This window comes from Mesoplodon mirus (genome assembly GCF_964341445.2).
Source record: "Mesoplodon mirus genome assembly, chromosome: 6".
Classification (NCBI taxonomy): domain Eukaryota; kingdom Metazoa; phylum Chordata; class Mammalia; order Artiodactyla; family Ziphiidae; genus Mesoplodon; species Mesoplodon mirus.
The window spans coordinates 87585767-87605939 of record NC_138982.1 but is presented as its reverse complement, the minus strand read 5'-3'; the positions used below and the strand labels follow the sequence as shown (position 1 = coordinate 87605939).

The 20173-nt window shown below is 38.3% G+C and overlaps 1 protein-coding gene across 2 annotated transcripts in view; it reads right to left on the bottom strand.

Annotated features, from left to right (window-relative positions):
* The window catches only part of CFAP44 (cilia and flagella associated protein 44), a 136748-nt gene that overhangs the window by 89651 nt on the left and 26924 nt on the right, over positions 1-20173 (bottom strand). For both annotated transcript variants that reach the window (XM_082625891.1, XM_082625890.1), the window contains 7 exons: positions 19556-19720; positions 17241-17396; positions 16596-16643; positions 15920-16019; positions 15164-15258; positions 12576-12785; positions 11842-11952 (listed from right to left, as the gene is read on the bottom strand). In XM_082625891.1, the coding sequence (XP_082482017.1) occupies positions 11842-11952; positions 12576-12785; positions 15164-15258; positions 15920-16019; positions 16596-16643; positions 17241-17396; positions 19556-19720 (885 nt within the window). The remainder of the gene's footprint in view (positions 1-11841; positions 11953-12575; positions 12786-15163; positions 15259-15919; positions 16020-16595; positions 16644-17240; positions 17397-19555; positions 19721-20173) is intronic.

Genomic DNA, 20173 nt, shown 5'->3' with positions numbered 1-20173 from the left:
AAAAGTTCCTTGAAAACACTAATTGACAAACCTCTAGAAAGATTAAGCAAGAGGAAGGGGAAAAAATGACCAGTATAAAAAAATGAAAAGGAAACATCATTACAGATCCTGTGACATTAAGAATATTATGAAAATTACAGACAAAAATTTTGAAAATTCAAAGGAAATAAACAAGTTCCCTAGGGGGGGGAAAATGTACTTACAAAAATTAAATCAAGAAGAACACATCTGATTGGAACCACAAGAGACCCTGAATAGCCAAAGAAATCTTGAGAAAGAAGTCAAAGCTGGAGGCATCACACTACCTGATTTCAAACTATACTGCAAAGCTATAGTAATCAAAACAATATGGTATTGGCATAAAAACAGTCGTAGAGATCAATGGAACAGAATAGAGAACCCAAAAATAAATCCATGTATATATGGTAAATTAATTTATGACAAAGGAGCCAAGACTACACAAGGGGGTTGACAGTCTCTTCAATAAATGGTGCTGGGAAAACTGGACAGCCACAGGAAAAAGGGTGAATCTGGACTATTACCTTATACTGTGCACAAAAATTAACTCAAAACGAATTAAAGACTTGAATGTAAGACCTGAAACCATAAAACTCCTTGCAGAAAACATAGGCAGTAAGTTCCTTGACCTTGTCATTGGTCTTTGTGATAAGTTTTTGGATCTGACACCAAAAGCAAAGGCAACAAAAGCAAAACAAAAACAAAAACAAAACAAAAACAAAGTGAGACTACATCAAACTAAAAAAGCTTTTGCACAGCAAAGAACTCAACAAAATGAAAGGCAACCTTATGAATAAGCAAAAATATTTGCAAATAATCTATCTGAAGATGCCACCGTGGTTAATAAAGGAAATCCTGGAAGCTTTCGGACTTCCGGGTAAGATGGCGGAAGAGTAAGACGCGGAGATCACCTTCCTCCCCACGGATACACCAGAAATACAGCTACACGTGGAACAACTCCTACAGAACACCTACTGAACGCTGGCAGAAGACCCCAGACCTCCCAAAAGGCAAGAAACTCCCCACATACCTGGGTAGGGCAAAGCGGAGAGATTCCCGCACAGAGGATCGGTGCCGAGCGGCACTCACCAGCCCGAGAGGCTTGTCTGCTCGCCCGCCAGGGGGGGGCGGCGCTGGAAGCTGAGGCTCGGGCTTCGGTCAGAGCGCAGGGAGAGGACTGGGGCTGGCGGCGAGAACTCAGCCTGAAGGGGGCTAATGTGCCACAGCTAGCCGGCAGGGAGTCCGGGAAAACTCTGGAGCTGCCGAAGAGGCAAGAGACTTTTTCTGCCCTCTTGGTTTCCTGGTGCGCGAGGAGAGGGGATTAAGAGCGCTGCTTAAAGGGGCTCCACAGACGGGCGCGAGTCACGACTGAAAGCGCGGAGCCCGGTGACGGGCGCGGGACGCTGGGGCTGCTGCTGCCGCCGCCAAGAAGCCTGTGTGCGAGCGCAGGTCACTGTCCACACCGCCCTTCCGGGAGCCTGTGCAGCCCGCCACTGCCGGAGTCCCGGGATCCAGGGGCGGCTTCCCTGGGAGAACGCGCGGCGCGCCTCGGGCTGGTGCAACGTCACGCCGAACTCTGCCGCTGCAGGCTCGTCCCGCACTCCGTGCCCCTCCCTCCCTCCCGGCCTGAGTGAGCCAGAGTCCCCGAAGAGGCTGCTCTTTTAACCCTGTCCTGTCTGAGCGAAGAACAGACGCCCTCCGGCGACCTACACGCAGAGGCGGGGTCAAATTCAAAGCTGAGACCCAGGAGCTGTGAGAACAAAGAAGAGAAAGGGAAACCTCTCCCAGCAGCCTCAGAAGCAGCGGATTAAAGCTCCACAATCAACTTGATGTACCCTGCATTTGTGGAATACATGAATAGACAACAAATCATCCCAAATTGAGGAGCCAGGAGTCAGTGCTGTGCCTCTGAGGTGGGAGAGCCAACTTCAGGACACTGGTCCACAAGAGACCTCCCAGCTCCACATAATATCAAACGGCGAAAATCTTCCAGAGATCTCCATCTCAACACCAGCACCCAGCTTCACTCAACGACCAGCAAGCTACAGTGCTGGACACCCTATGCCAAACAACTAGCAAGACAGGATCACAACGCCACCCATTAGCAGAGAGGTGGCCTAAAATCATAAAAAGTCCGCAGACACCCCAAAACACACCACCAGACGTGGACCTGCCCACCAGAAAGACAAGATCCAGCCTCATCCACCAGAACACAGGCACTAGTACCCTCCACCAGGAAGCCTACACAACCCACTAAACCAACCTTAGCCACAGGGGACAGACACCAAAAACAACGGGAACTACGAATCTGCAGCCTGCAAAAAGGAGACCCCAAACACAGTAACATAAGCAAAATGAGAAGACAGAAAAACACACAGCAGGAGAAGGAGCAAGATAAAAACCCACCAGACCTAACAAATGAAGAGATAATAGGCAGTCTACCTGAAAAAGAATTCAGAATAATGATGGTAAAGATGATCCAAGATTCTATTTCCCAGATCCAAAATCTTGGAAATAGAATAGACAAAATGCAAGAAACAGTTAACAAGGACCTAGAAGAACTAAAGATGAATCAAGCATCGATTAAAAACACAATACATGAAATAAAAAATACTCTAGATGGGATCAATAGCAGAATAACTGAGGCAGAAGAACGGATAAGTGAGGTGGAAGATAAAATAGTGGAAATAACTGCTGCAGAGCAAAATAAAGAAAAAAGAATGAAAAGAACAGAGGACAGTCTCAGAGACCTCTGGGACAACATTAAACGCACCAACATTCGAATTATAGGGGTTCCAGAAGAAGAAGAGAAAAAGAAAGGGACTGAGAAAATATTTGAAGAGATTATAGTTGAAAACTTCCCCAATATGGGAAAGGAAATAGTTAATCAAGTCCAGGAGGCACAGAGAGTCCCATACAGAATGAATCCAAGGAGAAATACGCCAAGACACATATTAATCAAACTGTCAAAAATTAAACACAAAGAAATCATATTAAAAGCAGCAAGGCAAAAACAACAAATAACACACAAGGGAATCCCCATCAGGATAACAGCTGATCTCTCAGCAGAAACTCTACAAGCCAGAAGGGAGTGGCAGGACATAATTAAAGTGATGAAGGAGAAAAACCTGCAACCAAGATTACTCTACCCAGCAAGGATCTCATTCAGATTTGATGGAGAAATTAAAACGTTTACAGACAAGCAAAAGCTGAGAGAGTTCAGCACCACCAAACCAGCTTTACAACAAATGCTAAAGGAACTTCTCTAGGCAAGAAACACAACAGAAGGAAAAGACCTACAATAACGAACCCAAAACAATTAAGAAAATGGGAATAGGAACATACATATCGATAATTACCTTAAATGTAAATGGACTAAATGCTCCCACCAAAAGACACAGATTGGCTGAATGGATACAAAAACAAGACCCATATATATGCTGTCTACAAGAGACCCACTTCAGACCTAGAGACACATACAGAATGAAAGTAAGGGGATGGAAAAAGATATTCCATGCAAATGGAAACCAAAAGAAAGCTGGAGTAGCAATTCTCATATCAGACAAAATAGACTTTAAAATAAAGACTACTAGAAGAGACAAAGAAGGACACTACATAATGATCAAGGGATCGATCCAAGAAGAAGATATAACAATTGTAAATATTTATGCACCAAACATAGGAGCACCTCAATACATAAGGCAAATACTAACAGCCATAAAAGGAGAAATCGACAGTAACACAATCATAGTAGGGGACTTTAACACCCCACTTTCACCAATGGACAGATCTTCCAAAATGAAAATAAATAAGGAAACACAAGCTTTAAATGATACATTAAACAAGATGGACTTAATTGATATTTATAGGACATTCCATCCAAAAACAACAGAATACACATTTTTCTCAAGTGCTCATGGAACATTCTCCAGGATAGATCATATCTTGGGTCACAAATCAAGCCTTGGTAAATTTAAGAAAATTGAAATTGTATCAAGTATCTTTTCTGACCACAATGCTATGAGACTAGATATCAATTACAGGAAAAGAGCTGTAAAAAATACAAACACATGGAGGCTAAACAATACACTACTTAATAACGAAGTGATAACTGAAGAAATCAAAGAGGAAATTAAAAAATACCTAGAAACAAATGACAATGGAGACACGACGACCCAAAACCTATGGGATGCAGCAAAAGCAGTTCTAAGAGGGAAGTTTATAGCAATACAATCCCACCTTAAGAAACAGGAAACATCTCGAATAAACAACCTAACCTTGCACCTAAAGCAATTAGAGAAAGAAGAACAAAAAGATCCTAAAGTTAGCAGAAGGAAAGAAATCATAAAAATCAGATCAGAAATAAATGAAAAAGAAATGAAGGAAACGATAGCAAAGATCAATAAAACTAAAAGCTGGTTCTTTGAGAAGATAAACAAAATTGATAAACCATTAGCCAGACTCATCAAGAAAAGAAGGGAGAAGACTCAAATCAATAGAATTAGAAATGAAAAAGGAGAAGTAACAACTGACACTGCAGAAATACAAAAGATCATGAGAGATTACTATAAGCAACTCTATGCCCATAAAATGGACAACCTGGAAGAGATGGACAAATTCTTAGAAATGCACAACCTGCCAAGACTGACTCAGGAAGAAATAGAAAATATGAATAGACCAATCACAAGCACTGAAATTGAAACTGTGATTAAAAATCTTCCATCAAACAAAAGCCCAGGACCAGATGGCTTCACAGGCGAATTCTATCAAACATTTAGGGAAGAGCTAACACCCATCCTTCTCAAACTCTTCCAAACAATATCAGAGGAAGGAACACTCCCAAACTCATTCTACGAGGCCACCATCACCTTGATACCAAAACCAGGCAAGGATGTCACAAAGAAAGAAAACTACAGGCCAATATCACTGATGAACATAGATGCAAAACTCCTCAACAAAATACTAGCAAACAGAATCCAACAGCACATTAAAAGGATCATACACCATGATCAAGTGGGGTTTATTCCAGGCATGCAAGGATTCTTCAATATACGCAAATCAATCAATGTGATACACCATATTAACAAGTTGAAAGAGAAAAACCATATGATCATCTCAATAGATGCAGAGAAAGCTTTTGACAAAATTCAACACCCATTTATGATAAAAACCCTGCAGAAAGTAGGCATAGAGGGAACTTTCCTCAACATAATAAAGGCCATATATGACAAACCCACAGCCAACATTGTCCTCAATGGTGAAAAACTGAAACCATTTCCACTAAGATCAGGAACAAGACAAGACTGCCCACTCTCACCACTCTTATTCAACCTAGTTTTGGAAGTTTTAGCCACAGCAATCAGAGAAGAAAAGGAAATAAAAGGAATCCAAATTGGAAAAGAAGAAGTAAAGCTGTCACTGTTTGCAGATGACATGATACTATACATAGAGAATCCTAAAGATGCTACCAAAAAACTACTAGAGCTAATCAATGAATTTGGTAAAGTAGCAGGATACAAAATTAATGTACAGAAATCTCTGGCATTCCTGTACACTAATGATGAAAAATCTGAAAATGAAATCAAGAAAACACTCCCATTTACCATTGCAACAAAAAGAATAAAATATCTAGGAATAAACCTACCTAAGGAGACAAAAGACCTGTATGCAGAAAATTATAAGACACTGATGAAAGAAATTAAAGATGATACAAATAGATGGAGAGATATACCATGCTCCTGGATTGGAAGAATCAATATTGTGAAAATGACTCTACTACCCAAAGCAATCTACAGATTCAATGCAATCCCTATCAGACTACCACTGGCATTTTTCACAGAACTAGAACAAAAAATTTCAAAATTTGTTTGGAAAAACAAAAGACCCCGAATAGCCAAAGCAATCTTGAGAACGAAAAACGGAGCTGGAGGAATCAGGCTCCCTGACTTCAGACTATACTACAGAGCTACAGTAATCAAGACGGTGTGGTACTGGCATAAAAACAGAAAGATAGATCAGTGGATCAGGATAGAAAGCCCAGAGATAAACCCACGCACATATGGCCAACTTATCTTTGATAAAGGAGGCAGGAATGTACAGTGGAGAAAGGACAGCCTTTTCAATAAGTGGTGCTGGGAAAACTGGACAGGGACATGTAAAAGTTTGAGATTAGATCATTCCCTAACACCATACACAAAAATAAGCTCAAAATGGATTAAAGACTTAAATGTAAGGCCAGAAACTATCAAACTCTTAGAGGAAAACATAGGTAGAACACTCTATGACATAAATCACAGCAAGATCCTTTTGGGCCCACCTCCTAGAGAAATGGAAATAAAAACAAAGATAAACAAATGGGACCTAATGAAACTTCAAAGCTTTTGCACAGCAAAGGAAACCATAAACAAGACCAAAAGACAACCCTCAGAATGGGAGAAAATATTTGCAAATGAAGCAACTGACAAAGGATTAATCTCCAAAATTTATAAGCAGCTCATGCAGCTCAATAGCAAAAAAACAAACAACCCAATCCAAAAATGGGCAGAAGACTTAAATAGGCATTTCTCCAAAGAAGATATACAGACTGCCAACAAACACGTGAAAGAATGCTCAACATCATTAATCATTAGAGAAATGCAAATCAAAACTACAATGAGATATCATCTCACACCAGTCAGAATGGCCATCATCAAGAAATCTAGAAACAATAAATGCTGGAGAGGGTGTGGAGAAAAGGGAACACTCTTGCACTGCTGGTGGGAATGTGAATTGGTGCGGCCGCTATGGAGAACAGTATGCAGGTTCCTTAAAAAACTACAAATAGAACTACCATACGACCCAGCAATCCCACTTCTAGGCATATACCCTGAGAAAACCATAATTCCAAAAGAGACATGTACCAAAATGTTCATTGCAGCTCTATTTACAATAGCCCGGAGCTGGAAACAACCTAAGTGTCCATCATCAGATGAATGGATAAAGAAGATGTGGCACATATATACAATGGAATATTACTCAGCCATAAAAAGAAACGAAACTGAGCTATTTGTAATGAGGTGGATAGACCTAGAGTCTGTCATACAGAGTGAAGTAAGTCAGAAAGAGAAAGACAAATACCGTATGCTAACACATATATACGGAATTTAAAAAAAAAAAAAACGTCATGAAGGACCTAGGGGTAAAACGGGAATAAAGACACAGACCTACTTGAGAATGGACTTGTGGATATGGGGAGGGGGAAGGGTAAGCTGTGACAAAGCGAAAGAGAGGCATGGACATATATACACTACCAAACGTAAGGTAGATAGATAGTGGGAAGCAACCGCAGAGCACAGGGAGATCAGCTCGGTGCTTTGTGACCGCCTGGAGGGGTGGGATGGGGAGGGTGGGAGGGAGGGAGATGCATGAGGGAAGGGATGTGGGAACAGATGTATATGTATGACTGATTCACTTTGTTATAAAGCAGAAACTAATAAAAAGAAAAAAGGAAAAAAAAATCTATGTGAAAAGGGATTAATATCCAAAATACATAAAGAACTCGTACAACTCATTAGCAAAAAAAAAAAAGCACAAAGAATCCAATTAAAAAGGGGGCAGAAGATCTGAACATTTTTCCAAAGAAGACATAGAGACAGACAACAAGTACATGAAGATATGCTCAACATCACTAATCATCAGGGAACTGCAAATCAAAACTACAATGAGATATCGCCTCACACCTGTTAGAATAGCTATTATCAAAAAGACAAGAAATGTTGGCTAAGATGTAGAGAAAAGGGAACACTTGTGCACTGTTGGTGAGAACATAAATCAGTACAGCCACTATGGAAAACATTGTGGAGATTCTTCAAAAAATTAAAAATAGAACTACCACATGATCCAGCAATCCCACTTCAGGGTATTTATCTGAGAAAATGAAAACATTAACTCGAAAAGATACATGCACCGTCAAGTTTATCACAACATTCTTTACAATAGCCAAGATATGGAAACTATGTGTTCACTGAAGGGTGAATGGATAAAGAAAATATTCCATTGTGATTATATGTACACAGTGGAATATTATTCAGCCACAAAAAGAATGAAATCTTGTCATTTGCAACAATATGGATGGACCTTGAGGACATTATGCTAAGTGAAGTAAGTCAGGAAAAGAAAGACAAATATTGCATGATATCAATTGTATTTGGAATCTTTAAAAAAGAAAAAAACATTAGGTACAGAAAACAGACTGGTGGTTGCCAGAGGCAGGGGCTGGGTGATGATAAAATGGAGGAGTTCAAAATGTACAAATTTCCAGTGATAAAATAAGTCATGGGAATGTAATGTACAGCATGATGACTATAGTTAATAATACCGTACTGCATATTTGACTGTTGCTCAGAGTAGATCTCAAAAGTTCTCATGTATGGTGACAGATGTTAACTAGACTTATTGTGGTGATCAGTTCACAGTGTATACAAGTATCAAATCATGTTGTATATCTGAGACTTATTTATTTAATTATACTTTAAAATTTAAAAAGAAGAACTATAATCATTAAAGGCATTGAATTAATTTTTTAAAAAGCACCTCAAAAAGAAAAAAAAAACCCTATGCTCTGATGGCTCTACTACCAAGTCTGCCAAAAATTCAAAATTCTAATATATTACAAATTCTTCAAGAGAATAGAGAGAATATTTTACAACTCATCTTAGGAGATAAAAAAACCTTAATAACAAACTTGATGATGAACTATGAAGACAGAAAATATTATCCAAATCTCTTTTATAAACATAGATGAAAAACACTAATGTTAGCAAACTGAATTCAATGACACATGAAAGTGCGCTAAATCAGCTAGTTCAAGACAACACAGAGAAACCAGTACAGCCACAGCTCTAAGAGCCAAGATAGCAGGAGAAGGGAAGTTAGGTGAGGTGAGCTGGGCATTCTCTGCACCTCTTTCTCCTAAGGGCATTGGTCAACTTACTGCATGGGACCTAGAAGCCAAACAGAATGCAGTGTTCTAGAGCTTTAGGCATTCTCTCAGAGATGAATAGACACAAAGTGAAGTTCAAAGTGACAAGAAAGTTAGGACCTGATGGCACATGATACCAGAGAAAAGGGAAATGCAGAAAAGGGAGCCTGACATTCTGCTGGGCCTTTGACTTTAAAACATTTGCACAACCCTAAGCTGCATGAGAACAGGAGTTGCTCATTTCATCCAAAAAGTCACATTATTGTTTACTTACTTTCATTTTTGAAAGATACTACCACTGGGTATAAAATTGTGGGTTGGAAGTTATAGAACTATAAACTGCTAAAAGAAGACATCTACTGAAGAAATTCAATCCATTATTAAAAATCCTCCTACAAACAACAAATCAGGTCCAGAGAATAGAAAAGACCTTTTTTAAAAAAAAAAAAAAAAAAAAAGTGGCCAGAAATACCTTGATTCCAAACCTGGCAAGGACATTACAAAAGGGGGAAATTATCACTCTGTTATGAATATAGATGCAAAAATCCTTAATAAAATATTAGTAAATTATGTGTGTGTTAAAATATAGTGAGTTGATGTGTGCTAGGATGACAAGAAGGAGGTCACTTTAGGCGGAGAAGATTAAGTTCAAAGCTTAATGCATGAAACAAAGAGGAACAAGACAATATAGAGGAAGAGAGAGATTTAACAGATGTTTAGGGTGCATAACCAATGGGGGAGCTTGGTGAACCACCAAAGCAGGGTGGTTAGAGGTAGGGAAGAGATGGCTCTAAAGATTTTCTGGTTTAGGTAACAGGGAGAATGGTGTTCTCAGAAAAATGCAGGAGGAAAAAAAACATGTCTTAGAAAAACTCTAATGAATTTCATTTAGACACATCAAAATCAGCCCCAGAAATTCAGAAGATCACCAAGTTCAGTCAATTCTACCTATCTCTTAACCACACAGTCTTTCACACTTTGGTCACATCTTCTCTGGAACACAGCTGTCCAATAGATCTACCTGCCTCTCATTTGGCTCCCTTGTAACTTCTCCACACTGCTGCCTAAGTGATCATGGTAGTGACCACTGAAGATGGAATGGTTCTGTGTGTGATGCAGCTTTATTGGAAACCAAAATAATGAGCAGAAGCTTAATGCATTCAGGAAGCTAGGAGGTCTGACCAGTGAGCTGGTAGGGGCTAACCGCTATTGCTATTTGGACAACTGAAGTGTGCAGTATCAGTTACACATGTTAATTTACTTTTTTCCCTCAGATTCATTGTAATATAACTGACATAACATTGTGTAAGTTTAAGGTGCATAACGGGATGATTTGGTGCATGTATATATTGTGAGATGAGAGTAATTTACATTAGTAATACCCAAATAATACTAGAAATATAAGTGCTAATTGGCACCACTGCCTGAAATGACTTTTGAATTATTTTTTGTTTTTTTGGGGGGGGGCGTGTCTTTTCTGCCTTAATTTTTGTTTTAGTTTCTTATTTTGAAGTAACTATTAATTCATAGGAAGCTGCAAAGATAGTACAAAGAGGTTTATACCTTTTGCCCAGTTTCTCCCATTGGTTACTTCTTCTGTAACAATATAAAAACTAGGAAATCAACATTAATATAATGTGTGTATAGTTCTGTCATTTTATCACATGTGCAGATTCATGCAACCATCCACAATCAAAACATAAACTATCCCACCACTACAAAGATCTCCCTCAAGCTGCCCCTTTATAGTCACACCCACCCCCTTCCCACCCATCATTCCCAACCCCTGAAAAATGCTGGGTTTTTTAAAACTTTGTTATATAGGGAAATGATTGAAGGATGCACAAAGTATTATATGTTGTGATACAATAGCTCATGCTTTAACACACAGCATCCTTTGCAGCTCTCTTTCCTTCACCTACACAACTTGCACTCTCCTCCTCTCAACTAACTCACATCACATGTTAACTTCTCCCTTGCTTGATATTCCCTTTCTTGATATACATGCTCTATATTCACAGCACTTATTGTCTATACCACTGATATCACTGATAATTTAGTCACCCATTCCCTTGTGAAATCTTAAATAATTCTATCACAGATCAATATAACTTCTTAAACATGTGTATTTTTTTTCTCCTTCAGAAGATACTGTTATGTACTGCTTATTGAATCCATTGCCAGGGCCTAGCAAAGATGAAAACAATGAGTATTTGTTAATTAAAAAATATTTTTTCTAGGTACTACTATTTTTATAGCCATTTTCTTTAGAAGAGCTTAAAATAGATTACAGATGTTACCCCCCACCCCTCCAAAATCCTGACAGTACTTCTATGCAGTTCATCAGCATTATTATTATGCTGGAACCCTAGTACAGTACCTGGTTTAGACATTCAATCAATATTCAGGTGACTGAATTATCCTATGCTCAAAATTAGGGAAATTAGGGGCATTAAATAAGATTAGTAATCAATACTGAATCACCAATTGTTATTAGAAAAGAGGCAATGGAAGATTAGAAGAGAAAATGGAGCTGGAATGGGAGCAGAAGAGAAGTAAAGAGATTAGACATGAGGACAAGTACACTCAACACATTCTGACATGTTGTGTTTTGGGCTGAAGTCTCCATTGTTGAAGCAAAGTCTGATATAATAGATTAATTAGATTATGGAAGAAGGAGGAGGTAGTGGGAAGGGCTTGAAGCTCCTGAGTAATGCTCCACTAGTAAAGCAGATCAGCTTCTCTGGCCCCTCACGGCAGGACCCAGGAGTGGAGCTAATAATTCCACCCACTATTCTCTATCTACCACATCACTTCACTATGTAGTAACTGAGATTTAAACACGAAGACAAATAACTACTTACATGAGAGGTTGTAGACCAGGTTAACTGGCAAACAGGTCCAGGAGTAGTAATATAACCGATTGGCTTATAATCCCTTTCCACTTCAAAGAAGAAGACAGTTTGATCTTTACTCTAAGAAAAAGAGAGATACCCAAATATTTATTATTATGAAACATTGCATACAGTTCAAAGAAGCATTTAACAGCTATATTACACCCACTGTATACGTATACCTACAATGATCATATCTCCCCAGGTTATTCTGGGAACATTCTTATTTCAAATATTTGCTTCATTTTCCCCATGAGAACACTTGACAAACCATGTTTTCTTGTATGTGTTTCTGAAAAGATGATCACCATACCTGTATATAAGATTCACAAAAAAAATTCCACAGTGCATATGCTCACCTATTTATGCATAAAGAATTTACATATTTATTCTCTTCATTTAGGCCAATTCTATATAAGAACATACTTAGGTTATAAAACGTTGATTATACATAAAACATGTTGCATGATTCCCAGTTGAAAATTTCTATTCATTTAAAATAAGCATTACAACTCAATTTGTAAGAATATTTTTAAATGTCACGCACAGACTACACTGAAAGAATCTGAATACTAAGAAAACAAAACATGGATATATTCTCAGAAAGGAATATAAGCAAATAAGGCATCATTAAGTAGGAAGACTAATAAGGCAGGGTTAACCACAAAAATTCAATAGGAAACACAAGGAAATCTACTACTTACCCCTGTGGCTAGAACTTCTCCATCACGATCATAAGCTAAAGCAGTGACAGGAGAAGTATGAGGTTTGAAAACCTGTTTCAAACGAATATCTGCATCTGAAACTCTCTTCCGTCCCACAAAAACTGTAAGCCCTTTTGGATCATAAAGTTCAAGAATTCGAACAACTCCATCTTCAAATCCTGCAGTAATCTGTGCTCCCCTGTTGCTTACCTTGGACAAAAAAGAAATGTGAGTTTTCTGAAATTAGTTGATTAAGAAAGCTGTACTACATAACAGATTTCTGTATTTTATTTAGACTTAAATTATTTAACTAAATAATTAACTAAAATAAATGCTAATCAATAATTCCTTATACTACTTTCTGGTAACTTCCATCTCTTCTATGACAGTTCCTTATCACTGCAGACCATGAGACAGGTAAACAATGACAATCCAAGCATTCAATGAGCAAAAGTTGGTGGAGTGTCTGTCTACTATGTGCCAGGCACCCATCACCAGCAACCCAAGTGTGAGCATAAACAGTCTCAACCTGTTTTCACAAATTTATGGTCGAGTGGGAGGACAGACATTAATCAACCACACAAATGAATATGGAATTATGAACTGAAATAAGTAAAAGGAAATAAACATTCTCTGAGAGCACACAGCAAAGAAAGTTGACCTAGTCTGCAGCTTAGAGGAGAAGTCTGGGCCAGAGATATAAATCTAGCAATGTCTTAATGTACTAAATCTGCTATCTCAGAAGGCATTCAGGAGAAGGGCAAGAGCCTTGGTATTCTTTAGAGAAGATTGATCATCCCTGAGGCCAGGCAATTATGAAAATCTTGGGAATAAGAAAACTATATTCCATTCAATTCCAACTGAATGTTTATGCAAACATTTAGTAAGTGTCTAAATGTACCAGTAACTGTAGAGGCACTGGAAGTACAAAGAAGAATAAGATATGGTGTCGTCATGAAGAACAAACAGTCTGGTGGGAAAGACAGTCAATAAAGCAAGCCATCTTAGTACACTGTGATAAGTGCTATAAAAGAGGTACTTGAAGGTGGGGTCATGGAGGGCTATGGAGAGGAGATGATATCTGACCTGAGCTAAATTGTAAACAATGATGTGCAGTTTTCCAGAAAGGCAAGAGGGTATGAAGAAGGGGCAATTCAAGCATAATATCCATATGATCATTATTTGGATATAAGGCTAAAAAAGAAAACATTCTATGGACATTGTCCAAGCATCTGAAAAAATGATTCAATTACATAGGCTGTATTTTAAAGAATTTAGGTAAGAGTGTAAATAGATTAGGATAAAGAGTGATCCATGTTTGGTAATCTAAATACTCTGACATTTCTACTTAATCCAGCCTCATCATTGTTCTGCTTCTATGCCCTGGCCTGAGTTCTCCTTCTGGTCTTGATCCCATCATGAAATTCCCCTCCATTCCAGCCACCTCCACATCTACTTTGGGCCTGGAACATTTTCTCTTTGAGTTCAACCCAAAACAATAAGGATAAAATATCCAAATATTCCCATGACATTTTAAAAACTTCGCTGCAAATTTTTTGCCATGCCTCTCATGGAGAGGTGGGGTTTAAGTCCCTCCCTCCTTGAACCTGGGAGTGGGGGGCTTGTGACTGCTTCACCCAACTGAGTATGATACAAGTGACATTATGTGACTTCCAAGGCCAGGTCATAAAAGGACAGCAGCTTCTGCCTTATTTGTTGGAACACTAGATCTTGGAGCCCTGAGCTTCCATAAAGAAGTGTGTGACTGCCCTGAGGCCACCATGCTGTGATAATGACCTCTCCATGTGGCATGGGCTTCAGGTAAGCACTGCTGTTGACATCCCAGCTTAGCCTAACCTTCAACCCAGGTGCCAGACCTGTAACAAAGAAGCCTTCAGATGACTCTAGGCCCCAACCATTCAAATCTCCCCAACTGAGGCCCCAGATACTGTGAAGCAGAGATAATCCATCCTTGTTGTCACCTGTCCGAATTCCCATACCAGAGACTGTGAGCAAAATAAGATGATTGCCATTTTATGCCACTACATTTGGGGTAGTTTATTACACAGCAATAGACAACTAGAACAATGATCTCTAATTTTTTCTATAGCTCTTATCATTATCTAACATATCACATAAATTTACTTGTTTTTTGTCTGTCTCTGCCTCCTGTCTCCTACTTAGAGTGGGAGATTCATGAGGGCAAATATTTTTTTCTTTTTGTTCATTGCTATATTCCCAGAATCTAGTAAAAGGACTGGCACGTGGCAGACGTGCTGGAAATATATAGAATGAATGAATCAGAGTCAGACAGAGGACAGATACACAAAGTTCTGTCAGGTAATTACTTTTTAACATGGAACTATTTCTAAACTTTAGGTGGCATAACAATAGATTTTCATTAAAACAGAACCAAAACCACAATAGCAAAGTCATGATATGATTTCTATCATGTTCTGAGTGAACTAAATTTTCTGTTCTTCTCTAAAATCCAGAGTCAGAAAATATCTGTGTTTCTAAGAAATAGCACTAATATACCATATTTACAAATAGATTCTAGTAGAAATTCATTATAACAATAAACTTACCAATCGTGGTACCCAAGCAAGGGCAGTACCTCCTTGTTTGAATTTTATCTGAACCAAAGGAGTTTTGCTAGCAAAATCATAGAGTCTAACAGAGCCTACAGAAAGACAGTTTTAAAAGAAACAAGTTATTTATATATATATATTTATTTATATGTAAATATCTTTAATAACTTTAACTCACTCCACATTTAAGCACTAAACAAGAAACATCATAAAAATTAAATCAACTGATAATCTAATGGCTTTTCTTTAGTTAAAAATTTACATGTATACCCTCAATCAGGTAATTTATAAACATGAATAATACTATGCCATTTTATATAAGGGACTTGAGCATCTGTGGATTTTGCTATCAGTGGAGTCCTGGAACAAATCCCCACACAGATACCAAGGGATGACTGTAGTAAAGAAACAACTGATGACTGACTGGTGGATAAATTTCACCTTGCACAGTCCACATAGATTCACTGTAAGTCAAGAAAGAAGAAAGGAGATGGAAAGAAAAGGAAAAGCATGAATGTGGATAACACCAAGATGAATGGTATTTTCACGAGTAACTTATTGATGTGTCTTTATTTTAATCTCTCGCAATAACCATGGTTGCCATATTTTGGGCCCTTTCCCCTCTCCTGAAACTTACCTCACTTGCATCAAGAAGCTTCCCTTTTGGAAAAATTCTCAAATGCTTTAATCAAACACATTAAAAAAATGAATTGAAAACAAAACACAAAGGTCCAGATATGAGTTCCTACTTACAGTCCAAGCCAGTAGTGGCCATGAGATAAGTGAGAGGAGAGACGGCCAAGGCTTCAATGGCTCCAGAATGGAAGGAGAAGAGGCATTCTGGATCTTGGGTCTGATAACAAAAAAAAGATCCTATTAGAGCTCAAAGATAGGTTAACACAGAATTAAGGCCAAGTTTAAAGAAATGCAGTTAGAACCCTGTATCATGTGTGACTTTATCTGAACAGAAATAAGAAAAGGCATAGTAAGATAGAAAGGGCGCTGAAGTTTGGAATTAGGAGAGACAGATGATGCGCTTGATGGCTGTGTGATTTGGCACAAGTCACTTCAAATGACAGTTTCCATTTCTTCATCAGTAAAATGAGATGATGGCAACTGCCTGCCTACAAAACAGAGTAGTTGTGAGGATTAACATTAAAATGCCATATGTTTATGAAAACTGTAAAGCACTGTATAATGTTAGGCATTGTCATTGCCACTTTTCTTGTAAATTCTGTTATGAGATAGATCCTTTTTTATGTGAAGTCATAAGGAGAGAAAGAAACAGATACAGTATGAATTCTTTGGATATGTTGAGCAAGTTTTTGATGAGAACAATGATCAAATATGGAAAAAGAGTATCTTTTAAAGAATAACAACAAAGGTTTTTACTATGAGAATTAGAAAAAAATAAAAATAGGCAACTTACAATATTTGAAAAGCTAAGGTCAAGCTTCCATATGGCTCCATTGGAATCCTAAAAAATTAAATACCTAATAATATTTTGTTCATCATTTTAGACTTTTATCAAATTAAAGAAATTTTTTTATGATTTAGTTAAAGGATAAAACATACCAAAAACTTACATATATTTTAAAGTGTGATTGAAATTAAACAATAGCAACTTCCATGCATCTTAGAACACAACGACACAATAAATGAAGCAATCTCATAAAACTTACAGTCAGTTTAACATAATAAAAATGCTAATTTGTTTTCTGTGTATAAAATACAAGTCAATTAAATATCAAAATTCAGGGAACTCTTCATTGTAGTATCAACAGTAGTCTTAATAGTACAATGGATTTAGTGACAATAAATTATACTATTTTAATTTTATGTCCAGATTATTTTTTTAATGTATTTTTTAAAGTCTTTATTGAATTTGTTACAGTATTGCTTCTGTTTTATGTTTTGGTTTTTTGGCCACGAGGCATGTGGGATCTTAGCTCTCCAACCAGGGATCAAACTTACACCCCCTGCATTGGAAGGCAAAGTCTTAACCACTGGACCGCCAGGGAAGTCCCAATGTCCAGATAACTTTAAAGAGCAAAGAGAGAAGAGTGCATCTTACCTGAGACAACCAAAAGTTATTTCCAATTTCATTCATTTTTATCATAGAGAAGAGTCTGACATTCTTGTCTACTTGAAGTTCATTAATGGGCTCTATCTCTAACAATCCAGTCTCGTCTATAGTATCAGCAGTGTCTATTGTCTCAAAATCCCATATCTTAAAAAATAGGAAAATACTTTAATCAATCAGCAGTTTCTGAATGTATATTTTCTAAGCCAGAGAAGGCCCCATTTTTTTTCAAAAGTCGTTTCTTCTTGTTTCAGGAAAATAATGAGTAGGTATAATTAAAACACCAGACAAAATCTAACCCTGGGATTTTGCTCTGAAATGGGAATAATGAATTATTATAATTTCCTTTTTATTTATGGAGATTAGTGAGAAAATACAGACTTGAATAAGAATTCTAATTTGCCCAAAGTAAACTTTATTTCAAGGTTTCTGTCAGGCCTTACTTCATATATAGCGGCTGCAAGGAATAAATGGTTCAGTCATACACTGAGACATCATGACAAGCCTCTCCTTACATTAGATCCGTGGGCTCCTGGAAAGGGGACATAGACCTTCTTGCTTAATGATTCAAGCACTATCTTCATTATAAGCAGAGAAAAATGGATGTAGGTAATGTCTTCATGAGATAATGTTTCTCTTCCTTATCATAGATTTAGACTGTACTATTCAGATAAGGATTGTTGTTCTTGGGATAGGAGACCAGAATAGTACTAGGGAAGGATGAGGGAGCACAGTTTCACTTCATGTGGTGAAGAGACTCGGAAGGACTTCCTCTGTGAAGTGCCAAAGCCCAGCCTGGATGGTTCTATAGCCACATCGTGCTACGTCATCCTAGACTCAACAACTCAGACTTTGGGAGGATTGGTGGTGTCCCACAGAGTAGACTTGTGGAGGAGAGTCCCTGATCCTAGGGTCAGACCAACTCCTGGGAGTTGGAGTAGGTTTTTCCTAGAGGGTGAGAGGTAGAGATTTACAACATAGAGGACTGAAGAGATAAGGGCAGACTTTGAAAGGGGAAGCAAATTAGTGATGTCCATACTTTCTCTGTGAAGTATTTAACTTCTCTTCTCTTGAGGTTTTCCTCCACTTGGTATTTTGATGTATTTGGGGGTGGCATATGCCTTGGAAGGATAGTGAATACGTTGTAGACATAATAAAGGACAAAAGATTCTCACAGCAATGAGTAAAATAGAACAAAATTAAATTTAACATGATTCAAAAAGCCCATGGTAAGAGGATAAACTGTGGAAGACATGTCTAATATATTGTTTGAGCCATACGTAAGCTCAGTAAGTGTCAGAGTAACCATACTAGTAAAAAAAAATAATAGTCTTATTTCTTTTTTTTTTTTTTTTTTTTTTTGCTGTACGCGGGCCTCTCACTTTTGTGGCCTCTCCCGTTGCAGAGCACAGGCTCCGGACGCACAGGCTCAGCGGCCATGGCTCACGGGCCCAGCCGCTCCGCGGCATATGGGATCCTCCCAGACCGGGGCACGAACCCGTATCCCCTGCATCGGCAGGCGGACTCTCAACCACTGCGCCACCAGGGAGGCCCATTATTTCTGATAATACTACTTCCTAAAGAATGTCTGGAGAATACTCCCTTTTATGAATATTTTCTTATGAAAGGGCTCAGTAGAAATACATACTGTGGGGACCACAAGGCAAATCAGAAGACTGCAGGTTTGCCAGCAACAGCAGGGTACCTACACATGGGTAGGTGGGAGAAGAGGTGTGACAACAGCCAGAAGGACGGAGATGCAGAAGCAATGTCCCAGCTTAGCCCACACTATGGGCAGGACAGTGTCCACAGGTGAGGACAAGCGAGTTCACTAGTGTACAGAGCAGAAGAAAGGAGCATCCATAGGCAAACCCTGTCAGTTCACCTTTGTATTTCTAATTGGTAGACTCAGTAAAAAGTAACTAACAAATGTTTGGCCTCGTTGTCCCTAGAAAATGACCCATTCATACCAGGCATTTTGGAAGGACATCTGAGTCCTCTGTTAATATTGTGCTAACATGGATATTCATTTTCCGAAGCTACTATTGATATATCAACAACAGAATCAAAATAACAAAAGTTCCCCTCAGAAAATTTCAGTGCCAAGATGTAAATGAATTTTGACTAGAATTTAAATATTTACCACAAGAGGAGCATTATTTAAAATGAGTTGGCCCTAGGAGTAAATGACCACTGATCTCCTTCATCAAGTGACCTTTGTGAGAAATAAAAATCTGATAAAATCCACAGGGTGATCTGCAAGGCTTTGATATGGGTGCTACTGTCCTAGTGTAAAGAAAACTTACCCTAACACATCCATCTGACCCGATGGTGATGACTTCACCCTCGTCCAGCATTATCTGGTTAATGGGACCCTGATGACAAGGCTTGCCTGAAGCTCGACTCAGCTCGACTTTGATGTGGCCACCTTCCCAAAGCAGCATGTTGCCCCATTCTGACCCTGAGAGCACCTGGCAGGTGTGTGGAAAGGAAAGAACATGCATGAAGACAGACAAACGTGTATATATGCTTCAAAGAGCTGGTGAGACTTGTTTCTAAAGATTTTTCTTGGTTATGAAAGTAAAATTTTTTTTTAACTTTTAAAATAAAATACAGCAATGAAAATTCACTACCCCAGAAACAACCACTTGTCACATTTTGACATATTTGTTCCTAGCATTATACATAGTTTTTCCTCATTGTGTATGTTGGTTAATTTTTCAAACATATCTGCTGTAGATTTCTTTGTACATCTCTTAAGGACACAACCCAGGAGTGGAATTACCAGGTCAAAATTTAGAGACATGTTTCAAGTCCTTGATAGATGAAATTCTATTAAGAGTGCTAATATCAAATGTTATGTTTGATAATTGTGAGGTCAGTACTAAACTCAGCAAACTATAGCAGAATATAATTCAATTTCA